A 14503-nucleotide genomic window follows, 5' to 3' on the forward strand; every position below is an offset into this window, starting at 1 on the left:
CCTTTGCGCCTCCCCAAGTGCCCCTGGGCTCCGGGCCCCAGGAGGGGCCCGGGTCCCCATTGCGGGGGAGAATGCCCTGTGGCACCGTCGCCCCCTCCTTGGCGGGAGCCAGACAAGGGGCGCGTGTGCAGTCGGCTCGACCTCGGACGTGGGATCCCCGAAGAACCCGGAGCGGAGCCACGCGGGACGGGGTGGGCAGGAACACGCTGGCAGTGACGTCATAGGGTTCCCCTACCCCACCCCCAGCCCGCCACGCCGGCTGCCGCCCCCTCCGTGGGTAATCTCCACGCGGACTGGTCCGCGGAGGGCGAGGTGGCGCCAAGCCTGCAGACCCGGCCGCTGGTTCTGGGGTTCGAGGCTCGGGCAGGTTGGCTGCCGAGCCGCCGGACGCTGTGGAGGTGTCCGTGGCTCACCGCAGGAGAGCGACGGCGCGCGGGCCCTGGTGACCGCGTCGGGGGTGCCCTGGCTGCAGTGGAGCCCCGAGTCTGAGAGCGGCGCGGGGGGAGGGGGTGTCCGGTGGCTGCGCTGCCTGCAGCGGGTGCCCGAGCCCGGGGCGGAGAGCCGGGAGCACACGGCCGCCGCTGGCCAACCCTCGGGGAAAGGACCTAGCTGTGCCACCTGCTTTCCACGCACCACCGGTGCTCAGATGTCCTCAACTTGGGGACTCCGCGCTGAGGTCCTGAGTTTTGTTCCTATCAAGCCTTCGCCTTTGTACTTTTGACCGTGCTGTTCCTTCCTTCAGAAATAACCTCCCTGACCGTTCTCCTGGTTTACTCTTAAATCTTCCAACAGCACCTGACTCCCCAGCCCCTTAAAAACCTGAAGAGCTGGGCTGAACGGCTCGGATCCTCAGGGCCAGTTTCGGCGTAGGGACGCGGGTTTCCACCAGGGGGCGCAAGGACTCCGCCATCCTTCACTTTGTCCACCAGGGGACGCTGCCGCCCGCCTGTGACCATCGCGGGATGGGGAGTTCTATCCGTGGATTAGCCCCGCCTGATTGGGAGAGGCGCTGTGAAGCTTTTTGCATAATCTTGAAAGGGCCGCGCTGAGTGGTTGCAGTACAAAAGAGGAATGTGAAACGGGCTCTCTCATTGGCTGAAAATTTCCCCCTCGCTCCGCGTCCCCATCCCGACCCGGCCGGACCCTGAGGTCAGTCGGAAGCCGCGGGTTGGTGGCGAGAGAGGACCCAGGTAGGAGCCCGGGCGGTGGGCGCCGCTGGGTGAGTGCCGGCCGGGCCTGAGTGCGGGGGTCTGGTGGGAGGCCGCACGCCCCGCCCTGACTCCTGTCTTGCGCGTTCGCCTGTCCAGGAGTTGATGTACCCCGAAGAGGGCGCGTCTGGACACTGTCCGGCGCTGCGACCCTTGCCACCTGCCTCTCCACCCACCGAGACCCTCGCCACCCTGGCCCCACCCACGCTGCCCTGAGGTGGGAAGAGGCATCTCAGCTGCAGCTTCGGACGTCCCGGGTGTCTCTCGGGCCCCCGGGCAGCTGAGTTTGCCCCTCTACAAAGTGCAGCCGTGGGTGGGAGCCAGGGTGGGCTCCGAGGCCTGCTCCCGCCGGGGCCCACAGCCGCTCCGAGTGGGACCCCGCGGCTCGCAGTAGCATGGGCATCGAGAACGAAAGCCCGGGGCCGGACTGCCAGAAACAGTTCCAGGCTGCGGTCAGCGTCATTCAGAACCTGCCCAAGAACGGTAAGGCTGCGCCCCGCTGCCGCCTCTCCCGCTTGGGGGCTCCCGATGGCCGGGGTCTCACTGCCAGGAGGACGTAGCCCTGAAGCCGTCCGGTCCCTGCCGGGGGCTGCCCTAGGGGGTCCCTTCGGCCAACTGGCTCGTGTCCCTGGGTGGGGCCCTTCCCCATCGCTGCTGTCTCCAAGGGTGGTCTCCCCTCGGAGCTGGGGCTGATGCTGTACGGCCCACTTCCTCCCCTCTGCTCAGGCTCTTACCGGCCGTCCTACGAAGAAATGCTGCGATTCTACAGCTACTACAAGCAGGCCACCACCGGGCCCTGCCTGGTCCCCCGGCCTGGGTTCTGGGACCCCATCGGACGATATAAGTGGTGAGCTCCCCACCTGCGGGCAAGTAAGCCTGAGCGCCCGCCGGCCTTCTCACTGCCCTTTGCCCCCCAGGGATGCCTGGAACAGCCTGGGCAAGATGAGCAGAGAGGAGGCCATGTCTGCCTACATCGCCGAGATGAAGCTGGTGGCACAGAAGGTAGGAGGGGGGCCGCAGGTTCTCCGGCCCCGACTGCCTCCACCTGACAACCCTGTGGGGGCCACCACCTCCTGTGCCCCCGCCAGCCATGCCTGGGTGCAGGTGGTGGCAGGCAGCAGGGCGGGGTGGAGGGACCCGGCCCCCGGGGGACAGGAGGGCCAGCCCCTTTCCCATAGCACCCCTGCCCGCAGGTGATCGACACGGTGCCCCTGGGTGAGGTGGCAGAGGACATGTTTGCTTACTTCGAGCCCCTGTACCAAGTGATCCCTGATATGCCAAAGCCGCCAGAAGCCTTCCTGAGAAAGGTCACAGGTCAGACCCCGGCCAGGACCCTGCAGGTGCTGAGTGAGCAGTCTTGGGTGTAGTCGAGGGGGCTGCTCGGCTGGAGAGGGGCTGGAGGCAGAGGGCCCAGGTGAGGCCCCGTGAGGACCCCAGCAGGGCCCCAGCTTCTGCTCTCCCTGGGAGGTGCCGGCCTCTTCCCAGCCCCACCTCCACCTCCACGTGCTGTGTCTTGACAGGTTGGAAAGCACAGGTGCTAAATGGAGGTGCAGGGACTGTCCTGGAGCCTCCCTGCCCCCTCAAGGAGCTGGCACCCCCAAGCCCAGGTTAGGCTGTGGGCAGGAGGGAGAGGACCAGACCCAGGAGCCGGGAGGGGAGAAGGCCGGGTGCCAGCTGCGCCCTTCGCATCTCATGCCCAGGGTCAGGCGCTGGGGTCCCTGTCCCAGGGCTCCCACAGGGCCCACCTGAGCCTGCTGGGGCCGTGTCTCATGTGTCTCCTGAGCAGGTGCCTGTGCCCCGTGTCCTTGTCACTAACCCATCTGCCGCGTCCCCTCCCCAGAGGCTCAGCCACCCCGGGACCTGGACGCTGAGGTTTTCTGCGATTCCCTGGAGCAGCTGGAGCCTGAGCTGGTGAGACCACCCCTCCTGTCCTGTGGCCCCTTCCTGGTCGCTCCACCCCCACCTTTGCATCTGTGACTCCTCTCAGCAGGTCTGGCCAGAGCAGAGGGGTGCGGCTGGAGGGGAGCCCGCCACCACGCACAGCCTGGTGACCCCCAGAGAGAAAGGTGAGCTCTTGCCCGACCTTTCACCCCTCTGCTTTTCTCTGGGGTTCTGGTGCGCCAGGCCCTCTGTGGGCAGAGGTGGAAGTCCAGTGCAGGCCCTGGAGGAGCAGCCGGGTGCAGTAAGGGCTGCCAAATGGTGACACTGCCTGCATGGGCTACGTCCCTGCCCTGGGCCTCGCCCCGGGGCCACCTGGGACTCTGCACCCTCTGCAGGTGCTGGGGGCAGGGGGAGTCCTACCCAGCTCTCACCTACAGCTGCATGGCCTTGGACGTCGTCCTGTGTCTCTGGGCCTCCCATCTGGGAGTCTCCGCCCTGTCTGCTTGGACACCTTCCTGTGTGCCAGGTCCACTAAGGCGCGCTTTCCCAAATGTCACCTGCTTTATCCCTGTAAGCAAGCAGCCCTGTCTGAGAGATGGCAGCTTTCGGGTGACAAAGTGAATGATTTGTCCTAAGTCACACAGGCAGGAAGGGGTTGTGCTGGGATTCAGACCCCGGCAACCCATGACTCAGCACAGGGGTGGACTTGGTACGAGGGACCCTGCTCTCCTCTGCTGCTTCCTGGGCCCGGGCAGCCTCGGAGCTGCCTCCTGAGCCCCCTTCCCTGGGTCTGTGCTCCGCAGAAGGGCTGGGGTGCAGCCTGCTGGGGCCCCAGGAGTTGGACACGTGGCTGCTGGGGACGGTGCAAGCCCTGCAGGAGAACATGCGGGACGTCCAGGGCAGGCTGCAGAGCCTGGAGAGCCCGCCCCAGGCCCCTGAGCAGGTGAGTGCCCCTTCCCCACTCACCGCGCAAGCGGGGGAGCTGCACTGACTCCGCCTCTGTTCTGGGCTCCCTGGTGGGCCACTGTTGTATACATCTGCCCACCTCTGCCCCGAGAATGCTGTGGCCCAGTGCTGCAGGCCACAGGTCAGGGGGTCTGAAGTGCCTGTACCCCCTTCCCTGCTCACCCCATCTGCCTCCCCCCAGGAGGCAGAAGGGCTGTGACGCGGCTCGAGGTCCCTCTTGTCCTCCTGCCTTTTTTTTTTTTTTTTAAGATTTCTTTATTTATTAAGGGCAGAGTGATAGAGAGAGAGGAGAAACAGAGGAGGTGGGGTCTTCCACTTGCTGGTTCACTCCCCAGATGTCAGCCAACAGCCAGGACTGGGCCAGGCCAAAGCCAGGAGCCAGGAACTTCACCCAGGTCTCCTACATGGGTGCAGGGGCCCAGGCACTTGGGCCGTCCTCTGCTGCATTCCCAGGCGCATTAGCAGGGAGCTGGATCGGAAGTGGAGCAGCCGGGACTTGAACCTGTACTCACATGAGATGTGGGGATCCCAAGTGGCGGCCTAACCCGCTGCACCAGCATGCTGGTCCCACCAGGCAGGACTTCTGTTCCCAGATTCGGGGTTTGTCCCCCTACAGTCCAGCCCTTGCATCCCCCAGCCCCTCCGTCCTGTCCTAGGTCTGAGGACCTTATACCCGGGCTCCTGCCAAACACTTGATCGCAGCTCAAAGGCCGAGAAGTGATGCCCCTGCCAAACAGCAGCTGCCATTCCTGGAGCCCGTGTGCCAGGCCCTAGCACTCTCCCGTTTATTCCCCCAGTCCCCCATGAGATTCCTCATCTCCTTGATGTACAAGGGGAAACCAAGGCGCAGAGAGGTCGAGTAACTAGCCTGAGGGCACACAGCCTGGGAGACCCAAGGCCCGCAGGTGCTTCCGCTTTGCCCGGCACGCAGAAGACTTTCTCCAGTGGGGCCTGTAGTTATTACCATTGCTATGAGGTGATGGAGCCCCGAGTCTGTCTCCCCCCATCCGCATGAGTGGGTTTGTTCTTGAGAAGCCTGGAGGAGTGGGCTGGCTGTGGGGACCTCTGACCCAGTGGCCGGGAGCCATGCTGGCAGAGATGTTGTCAGATCCGCAGTGGCTAACATTTCAACACGCCCCCCACTTCCCCGCCCGGAGCTGGCTCACTTATTATTTTTTAAGCCATTTGCTAGTTTTAAATGCTGATTTTAAAGCAGATCAGACACATCATGACGTCAGGTGCTCCACTGAAATACCTGGGCTTGCATCGCCCCTAGCTAGCCAACACAGCACCTCTATCACCCACAGTTACTGTTTTTTTTTTTTTTTTTTTAAGGTTTATTTATTTGAAAGGCAAAGTTACAGAGAGAGGGAGAGAGAGAGAGAGATCTTCCATCTGCTGGTTCACTCCCCAAATAGCAGCAACACCTGGGGCTGGGCCAGGCCAAAGCCAGGAGCTTCCTTGGGGTCTCACACGTGGGCATCACCCACAATTATTAATCCCTTCAAACCACCAAATACCCAGTCCAAAGGCGCATTCCCCCAGGTGTCGGGAAGCTGCCCGTCCCGCCACTCTGCCGGTGCCGGCTCACACAGCACCCCTGGCTCCTCCGTGGTGCCAGTCTCTCCTGATCTTGCCCCGCCCTGACTCGAGGGCCAGTGACCAGGTCCGCTAGCATGCTCCACCTGGTGGGGTCTGATGCCATTCCTGCGGCTCCTGCCTCCTGCTCTGAGCTGGGCCAGACACAGCAGAGGTGACATTCTTCCCACGAAGGCGCGTGAGATACCTGCATGCCCTGGGTGGCGCCCCACCAGCCACTGTAGCCTGGGCCACTGGCACGAATGAGGGGTGATCTGCTCCCACCGTTCGAAATCATAAGAGCCAGGGAAGACCCAGTTTCCTGTTCCTGTCAACCTGCTTGACACTGCCATTTAAACAACAACAACAACAACATATTTGAAAGGCAGCTTGACAGAGGCAAAGGGAGAGACAGCGAGAAGGAGATCCCCCATCCAATGGTGCACTCCCCAGATGGCTGCAACAGTTGAAGCCAGGAGCCTGGGATTCCCTCTGGGTCTCCCATGTGCATGGCAGGGGCCCAAGTACTTGGGTCAAACGCCACCGCCTTCCCAGACAGATCAAGGAGCTGGACTGGAAGTGGGGCAGAAAAGACTCAAACCAGCTCCTCAATATACAGGGTGCCGGCATCGCAGGCGGCGGCTTTAATCCATTGCTCCCCAACGCTGGCCCTTTGACAGTTTTGGTACCTTTAATCGGAATCAGTAATTGATTTAATGATTGCAAAAAAAAAAAAAAAAAAAAAAAGAAAAAGTTGGCTTTTAAATTCTCTTATTTCGGTAACATTTATGAACTATCCATTTTCTGTCGAGTTTCCCTGAAATACAGTGAGTGCCTTATGGAAAGACAGGATAAGTGCTTAGTTCTTTCTCAATTATCTATTTTTAAAGTAAGGAGTGGATTTAAAAGCCACCACGCTGGTGACAGGTTTCCAGTATTCCCTTTTTTTGAGTGCCAGTATGGACTCATGCTTCTGAAGGTTCATCACCAGGCTCACGCCCACCACTGTGGCCAGCGTGGGGGTGTGTGTGTATGTGGGTGTGTGTCTGTGTCCTTGGCACACCACCACCTCTGGAAGCTCCTGGCTGGCGGCTACAAGAAGCCCGCATTCCCCCCTCCCTGGCCTGCCCAGCGCGGGAGTCAGCCACCAGAAGAGCACTTAAAAAGGAACCTCTGAGACCCAGGGGCCCCGTTAGAAGTGCACTCCAGTCCCTTACCACACAGGGTCCTCGGTGCCTACCGGGAGGGTCGTGGCTTTGTGGCCCAGAGCGCGCAGCCCCTGCTGCCTCTCCTGGCACCTGGGACCGCCCTGGGGGGCAGGAGGTGGACAGGAGTTGGGAGTCCCACATGCCGGGGACACACCGGGAATGGCTTCCCTTCCAGCCCTGCAGCCGGGGGCAGGCTCTCACAGTCGCCTGCAGAGTTCTGGACGCGGCCCCTGGGGGTGGCGGTGGGGGGGGGGGCTGCCGCCGAGTGTCCGCTGGCCCCTGACTCCCTCCCTCTTGGTAGCAGAGGCCACGGCCCAGGGCTCGCCCTTGGCCCCTCAGGCTCTCGGCTCCCACGCTGCTCTTCTTCCTCCTGTGGCCCTTCGTCGTCCAGTGGCTCTACCGACAGTTTCGGACCCAGAAGAGGTGACTCCGAAGGCAGGGATCTCAGCCAGCCCAGGAGCCCCTGTCCCGCGGCGCGCCGGCTTTCCTAAGGCTTAGGAGAACCGCTGTGACCCCACCACCGCCCACCACCGTTTGCCTTGGCACCCCCTGCACTCACGGGGGGGCCCCTTAAGACCTCGCCCTTCACTGCGGCTTCGCACGGACGCCCCCTCCCCGCCCCCCCGGGCCCGCGGCCCCCAGGGAGGCTGCAGCGGCGGCGCTCCGGAGGGGCCGGGACTCGGGGCAGGGCGGCCAGGCCCGGCCCCTGCCCTCGCCACCCTCTGGTCACCTGACTGCCCCTCCCACCCCGGCCTCGCCCCGCCGAGCCACCGCTCTTGGGCAAGTTGGGGCTTGGGCCGCGGCCTGGAAGAACGATTGGCCGGGGCTGCGGGAGCGAGGCCTGGAGGCCGAGGCGAGGTGGGAGGAGTGCGCAGGCCCCGGGGGAGGGGGCGCGGGCCGCGGGCGGGAGCGCCCATCTCGCGCGCCTCCCTCCCCCGGCCGCCCCCACCCCCCGCACACTCAGGACGTCTTCACGGCCCAGTCACGTACAGATGAATGTTTCACTAAATAAAAGGAACCCTTAACCTTCTGCCTCCTGGGGCCCCGCGGACGGAGCGGGGGGCGCACGAGGCCCAGGTCCCTTCCCGCCCCCTCCCCCGCGCCCCGGAGGCCCGCCCGACAGCGGCCCGCGCCGGGTATTTCTGAATGAGGAATATTTTCCCTCCTCGGCAAACGAGGGGAAAACAGGCGTCGGCCTGCAGGGGAGGAGGGCGCAGGAGCGCCCGGGGCGGGGCGGGGGGCGGCCTGGGCGCGGCCCCGCCCCCACATCCCGTCGTGGGCTCGGGGCCCGGGCGGGGCCGGGGCGGCGGGTGGGCGTTCGCGGGAGGGGTGGGGCGGCTGCCTGTCGCCGGGCGCCCTGGGGGAAGGCTGGGGTCCTGAGACCCCAGCCTCGGAAGTGGCCGCTGCCCCCTCCCCAGCTGCTCGTTCCCGGTGCCACCCCCCTCCACGGCCTGGGCGCGCGGGCCTTCCCGGAGAACTTCAGGGAAGGTGGGGCCCGGCGGAGCCCCCGCCTCGCCCCTCGGCGGCCCGGGAGCCCCGTCGGGGTTGGCCGAGCGCCGGCGTGCAGACCTCAGCGTGGCGCGGCCCCCTGGCTTTTGAACTTTTCCCCACCGCAATGCCCGGCGCCCTTGGTTTCCCTCTGGTCAGCCAGCTCTGCTGGCCTCCGTGGGCCGGCCTGGCCCTAGCCACAGGCCGTATTCAACGGTGAACTGGCCCACTTGAGCGTCTCCCGCTCTGCTCGGAGGGCATTCGCCAGCGTCCCCACCCGGGGAGGGCGGAGGGCGGAGGGCGGCGGGCGGTAACAGCCCCAGCCCCCGCCCCTGCCACCACCCGGGCCCCAGCATCCGAAGGCCCTTGGCTGAAGACCTGTAGGCTCCTGAGTGCCCTTTCCCGCCCTGGCCTCGACCGCCGTCCCAGGCGTGGCCTGCACGGGCGCTTGGAAGCCACAGTCCCGCTCTTTGGCCCGAGTTGTCAAGGTGGGGCCAGCCCTCTCCGCACTCCTGGAGCCCCTGCCCGGGGTGGCCAGCAGGGCGGCTTAATCAGCCACTTCTGCCGAGGGTGAGCAGCGCGCCCCGGGAGAGGACCCGCCGAGCGCCGCGGGCCGCTTCACCTGCACGCGAGCCGTGAGAGGGTGGGCAGGATTCTTCACTGCTCTGAGCCCGCGTCACCTTGTTTGAGAAATCGGGATGAGTCCTTCTCCACAGGGCAGTCCTGGGCTCGGCTACCACTAGGGCATGCAAAATGGCAGCCAAAGGGTTGGGACTCAGCTAACTGTAAGGTTCCCGGGCCGCCTCTGACAGAATTCTAGAACCGCGCGACCTGACCTCTGAGCCTGCCCACTCCTCCCCAGCGTGCAGTGGAAGCCGGTGGCACCCTGAAGCCGAGCTCGGGGCTGCCCCTTCCGGATCTGACGGGGAGTCCCCCCTGCCCCCCAGGAAATGCGGGGACACCTGGGAGGCTTCCCATTGCCTCGGTCCCGTTCTCTGCAAAACTCCTCTTCCTCAGGGAGCCTGCAGAAACACGGGCCAGAGCAGGCTTTTCGGGTAGGAAGCCCAGAGAAAACAAGCAGGGAAGGTCAGCGCCGGAACATCGGGACCCGTCCCAGAGGCATTGCTGTAGTGCGCAGGCTGTAGTGCACACGAGGCGTGCCCAGCACCAACACCCCACCCCATAGTTCCCAGGGTGTGCACACGCGCGCGCGCGCGGGTGTGTGTGCATGTGTGAGACACTTCGAAAACTTACTGGGAAATGCAATTAAGGGAAATTTTGGTCCAGAAAAGTTTTTAAGGGGTGGGCGTCATGACACAGCAGTTGCGCTATCAGAGGGCCCCTTCCTGCTAAGGCACCCAGGGAGGCAGCAGAGGATGGCTCAGCTGTTCGCCTCCGCCACCCACTGGGGAGATCGGCGCTCCTTTCGGCTGTGGCAGGCATCTGGGGAGTAAACCAGCTGATACAAGACCTCTCTGTCACTCTGGCTTTCCAGTAGCTGAACATAAAAAACATTTAAAAACTGGAAATCCACGCATCGTTCCTTCACGAAGGTTTTGGAGCTCCCACTGTAGTTTGCACCCAAATAACCATCTTTTATCCCAGTTTTCCACAAACCTTCTTAAGTGTCTTAGCGCATCTACACTGTCCCACGGAACCACCCCGAGTTCCTCCTTGCCTTCTGCCCCTGTGCCTGAAGACCCTGTCCCGACACCGCCCAGAATTCCCGGCTCACGGAGCTCCAGGCGGGCTCTCCACCCCGTCTCGGTTCACGGCCATTCGATGCCCCCGCAGAGCCCCTGAGCCAGGGACGGGAAGGCAGGGCGCACGCTCTGGCCGCAGAGCCCTCCTAACACCGGTTCGCAAAGAAGCAAGGGCGTGTGTTATAGCAGACACTGTTGGGAATGAAAAGAAACAAAGCCCAGAGTTCTTGAGGAAACAGAAATCGAACCGCCTGGCTGCCACGTGACCTTGGACGAGTCACTTCATTTCCCTCAGTCTTAGGGAAATGGAGACGGCAGTTCCAGCCCTGCGTCCCTCGCTGGGCGGGCGGCGGGCGGCCAGTGGCTGGTTGCCCGGGATGGAAGGGGCTGCGCTGGCACAGCAGCAGGAACGGGTGGCCGCTGGGTGCCGGGCGGCGACTGCGCGTCCCCCGAGTTCCCTCAGGACTTCTCCCAGGGCTGGACGTGGTCCCCCACGAATGCACGCCCAGGCCCGTGCCCGCCCCGTGTTGGGACGAGGCCTGTCTTCCTGGGAAGCCTCTGGCTCTGCCCCCACCCCCTCAAGAGGAGGGGGCTCTGTGGATGGCACCCCTCTTCACTTTCGATAGCCAGGAGTGATAACTTAATCGCTATTTTTTTCTCGAACCCCTTCCCAATAAAAAGGCCCATTAGCTGGCCTGGCCTCCCCATCCGGACTCCCGGAAACGCTCCAGGTCGGAAGTGAAGGGACCCAGTCGACCCCAGGAGGCCATTTTCTTCGACAGAGCGGAGGCCCGGGGGCGAGTCCTTCACCGCCTGCGCCTTCCAGTCGCGGCCCGGGCCAGAGGCTCAGCCGCCGATCGCCAGTGTTCCTTGGCCCCTGGGGCGGAGAGGGCTCTCAGGGCTGGGCCTCAGCCGCCTTGGCCGCAGGGTCCCGAGGTTGGTCCCGGGATCGACGTCACCCGGGACTCGAACCCGCCCTCCTCCGAGGCCTAGTTCGAGGTTGCTGCACTAAACGCGGCCACACTGTCCCTTTAAGGCGGCACTTTTTGTTCTTCATTTGTTTACTTCTTCATGCGCCTTTCGTTTTTTACAAAAACATGACCATAATATCCTTCCGCAAATGTCAGTCCCAGGCACAAACCGCACGCCTCGCAGCCATTACCGTAGTCTTAAGAATCGAGAGCTGGCAGCCACGGCGAGCATTCTCTCTTTATAGGATTTAATCCTCCTTCCCACTTTAGGGACTACTTTTTAGGAACAAACCATTTTTGCCTTAGTTGACAAATGTTTCTAACAGTCGGAACCCTTCCGCTGAGGATAGAATGCGATAACAGTCTTTAAGACGCACCTTTTCATAAAAATATTCTGTGCGGGCCCCCGCAGGCCACCGAATCTTCTAATATTCTTGGAGCAGAATGGTATGACCCGAGACCCGCCCCATCTCCTTGGCGATTGGCAGCCCTTCCCGGGCGAGACGTGTTACTCCTAGCCAATGGCCGCTCACGTTTCTTCTGCGAGGGCCAAGCGGTGGGCCGAGGCGGCCAAGGAGACGCCCCCCACGCCTTCTGGGATTGGCTACGTCGCACGGCGCGCGAGGACGGCGGTCCCGAAGGATGGGAACTACGACTCCCGGCTTCCCGCAACGCAGGCGCCATTTCGCATGCGCGTAGGCGGGGCGACCCAGCTGCTATATAAAAAGGGCGCAGAGGGCTGGGAGACAGCAGTTGGAAGTTGGCAGGTGGAGAGGCAGGTGGGGAGGGGAAGCCGGGGGAGGAGGCGGAAGAAGCGCCGTGTGAAGGGGGAGGAGGGAGGGAGGAAAAGAGGAGGAGGCGGAGGAGCGCTGAGCTGAGCAGAGCATCGAGCCAAAGGGGAGATGAGTTTGTCTGTCCTCGGCTAAGGCTCTGGCCGGGCCTAGGGACCTGGAAGCTCGGGTTGGAGCGACACCCGTGGAAGTGGGAGGAGGTGGCTCTGGGACTTTAACCCCTTGTGGGCTCTGCGGCAGGGGATTTAACCCTTTGTGGATTCGGCCCCTCGGAGGCGGCGTCATCGGGTAGTTTTAACCCCTTCGAGGCTGGGTTTAACCCATTGGACTTAACCTCGTCTCCTTGCCCACCAGCTCCTCGACGTGGGGGCGCTCGGCGGGGCGGCTTGAGGCCCACCCGCTCTGCACATTGCGCACGGCTCCTGCCGCTGCACCCCCTTGGACCCGCTAAGTCGCCGCGCTGTTGGCGCTTAACCCTTTACTGCCTTGAGCGCCCTAAGTTGCAACTGGAGTTTGCCGACAGGAGGACTCGCTTCAAGGCGTCCCTGCAGGAATTACCGAAGAGGACTCTCGGACATCTTCAGAGAGAAAAGAGGAAATCTTTCTTTCCCTCCAGGATTCAGAGCCAACATTTCGCAAACTTCGAGAAGAGGACTCCACTAGCCATGGCCGAGCCCCTCTTGTCCGAGTACCAACACCAGCCTCCAACTAGCAACTGTACAGGTGCTGCCGTGGTCCGCGAAGAGCAGAAGCCCGAGCGGCCCCCGGGCGCGGAGGAGCGGGTGCCCGAGGAGGACAGTAGGTGGCAATCGAGAGCGGCCCCCCAGCCGGGCGGCCCTCCGGGGCCGGAGGGGGAAGGGAGCCCGCAGCCTCAGGCCTGCCTTGAACCCGGCGAGAAGAGCCAGAACGGGGGCGACCTGTCCGCGGCGGGGGAGCCGCGGGCCGAGGCGTGTCAGGACTCCGAGCCCAACAAGTTGGAGGCCCCTGCCGCAGGGGCCAAGGAGGCGTGGGGACAGCAGCAGCGACATCTGGGCAAGAAGAAGCACAGGAGACGCCCCTCCAAGAAGAAGCGGCACTGGAAGCCGTACTACAAGCTGACCTGGGAGGAGAAGAAGAAGTTCGACGAGAAGCAGAGCCTGCGGGCCTCGAGGCTCCGAGCCGAGATGTTCGCCAAGGGCCAGCCGGTCGCGCCGTACAACACCACGCAGTTCCTTATGGATGACCACGACCAGGAGGAACCGGACCTCAAAACCGGCCTCTACCCTAAGCGGGCCGCCGCCAAGTCCGACGACACCAGCGACGAGGACTTTATGGACGAGGCGGGCGAGGAGGACGGGGGCAGCGACGGCATGGGGGGGGACGGCAGCGAGTTTCTGCAGCGGGACTTCTCGGAGACGTACGAGCGCTACCACGCCGAGAGCCTGCAGAACATGAGCAAGCAGGAGCTCATCAAGGAGTACCTGGAGCTGGAGAAGTGCCTCTCGCGCATGGAGGACGAGAACAACCGGCTGCGGCTGGAGAGCAAGCGGCCGGGCGACGACGCGCGCGTGCGGGAGCTGGAGCTGGAGCTGGACCGGCTGCGCGCCGAGAACCTCCAGCTGCTGACCGAGAACGAACTGCACCGGCAGGAGCGCGCGCCGCTGTCCAAGTTCGGAGACTAGGCCGAAACTTCCGGGGAGGGGGCAGAGGGGACTTTTTACAGTGATGGAATGTAACATTATATACATGTGTATATAAGACAGTGGACCTTTTTATGACATAATCAGAAGAGAAAATCCCCCGGCTTTGGTTGGTTTGGTAAATTTAGCTATGATGTAGCTTGCGTGCTTTCTCTGTTCTTTAATTATGTGAAACTGAAGGGTTGCTTTTCTTGTTTCCTTTATAGAAGTTTTTTTTTTTTAATGTGTAAGTAATTTGACCAAGGTATAATGCGTCTTTCTGTTTAAAAAAAAAATCCCCTCCTTAAATGGAGCTATAAGGTGGCCAAATCTGAGAATTGATTACTTCACTCTAGTTATAATAAATTTAATATTTGTAAATGTAACTTAGTTTCAGTGTGATTTCTAGAACTCATCCAAAAAAATAGTGATTTATGTGATCCGTTTTTGGAGAGGGGTAAGAAAATCATTAAATTTGTCAGTCTGCAAAAAAGAATTCAATGGGAGAACTCTGAAGTTGCTGGCTATTTTCAGGTGGGTTTTAGTATGCTACAGAGAGATTTAATCTTCAAACTTAAGTGTGCTTGCTTTCTAGTGCCTTGGTTTTCTTTCTTGATGCAGGGAAAGATAGTGTTGGGTGTTTTGGGGAGTGGAAACTGGCTATAATCAGACACTTAACATTTAATTCTGCTTCTCAATAGCCATTCAAAACTCAGTGTGAACCTGACTTGGCAGTTAGACAGCTGACTGCCTCGGTTATGCCCCTTCCCTCTGCCCAGAACGGCTGGAAGATCCGGATGCCTCCTTGAGGCTCTTGGTAAACCTTTCTTAGTGCAAGCCACGGTTAGAGAAATTTGTAGGGCCGCTCTTTCAGATGTCTGGAAGTAAGGAATACTGGATTTATAAAGGAAATGGCTGTTGGGGGATTCCAGGGACTTAACCTTAATTGTCCTGTACTTAAGTGCTCATGACACAAACAAGCGAGGTGTGTCCCTTCACTGAAGTCAAATGAAAAGCCACCGGGGAGGAGTTCCATGAGGTCCTGAGGGGC

General features: G+C 61.9%; 2 protein-coding genes across 15 annotated transcripts; both read left to right on the plus strand.

Moving 5' to 3' along the window:
- The first annotated feature begins 792 nt into the window (after positions 1-792).
- On the plus strand, positions 793-7866 carry ACBD4 (acyl-CoA binding domain containing 4). 14 transcript variants are annotated; one of them, XM_008271606.4, is made up of 10 exons: positions 793-1190; positions 1308-1691; positions 1935-2055; positions 2126-2210; positions 2387-2522; positions 2729-2815; positions 3049-3119; positions 3196-3274; positions 3893-4032; positions 7143-7866. In XM_008271606.4, the coding sequence occupies exons 2-10, from the start codon at positions 1604-1606 to the stop codon at positions 7266-7268; spliced, it is 933 nt and encodes a 310-aa protein (XP_008269828.1). In that variant the 5' UTR covers positions 793-1190; positions 1308-1603; the 3' UTR covers positions 7269-7866. The 14 variants fall into 14 exon arrangements, with proteins under 14 accessions (XP_008269828.1, XP_008269830.1, XP_008269829.1 ...); XM_008271608.4 differs by having other exon boundaries at positions 7146-7866; XM_008271607.4 differs by having other exon boundaries at positions 3199-3274.
- A 3786-nt stretch (positions 7867-11652) lies between these two features.
- Positions 11653-13838, plus strand: HEXIM1 (HEXIM P-TEFb complex subunit 1). Its single transcript, XM_051825769.2, has 2 exons — positions 11653-11782; positions 12411-13838. The coding sequence occupies exon 2, from the start codon at positions 12460-12462 to the stop codon at positions 13453-13455; it is 996 nt and encodes a 331-aa protein (XP_051681729.1). The 5' UTR covers positions 11653-11782; positions 12411-12459; the 3' UTR covers positions 13456-13838.
- The last annotated feature ends 665 nt before the right edge of the window (positions 13839-14503 follow it).

Source organism: Oryctolagus cuniculus, chromosome 17 (assembly GCF_964237555.1).
Source record: "Oryctolagus cuniculus chromosome 17, mOryCun1.1, whole genome shotgun sequence".
Taxonomy (NCBI): Eukaryota; Metazoa; Chordata; class Mammalia; order Lagomorpha; family Leporidae; genus Oryctolagus; species Oryctolagus cuniculus.

Coding starts and splice junctions, on each gene's coding strand:
- ACBD4 (XM_008271606.4), top strand. CDS start 1,604: ATGGGCATCGAGAACGAAAGCCCGGGGCCGGACTGCCAGAAACAGTTC. Junction 2,056..2,125: donor CCCATCGGACGATATAAGTG/GTGAGCTCCCCA, acceptor TTTGCCCCCCAG/GGATGCCTGGAACAGCCTGG. Junction 2,211..2,386: donor TGAAGCTGGTGGCACAGAAG/GTAGGAGGGGGG, acceptor CCTTTCCCATAG/CACCCCTGCCCGCAGGTGAT.
- HEXIM1 (XM_051825769.2), top strand. CDS start 12,460: ATGGCCGAGCCCCTCTTGTCCGAGTACCAACACCAGCCTCCAACTAGC.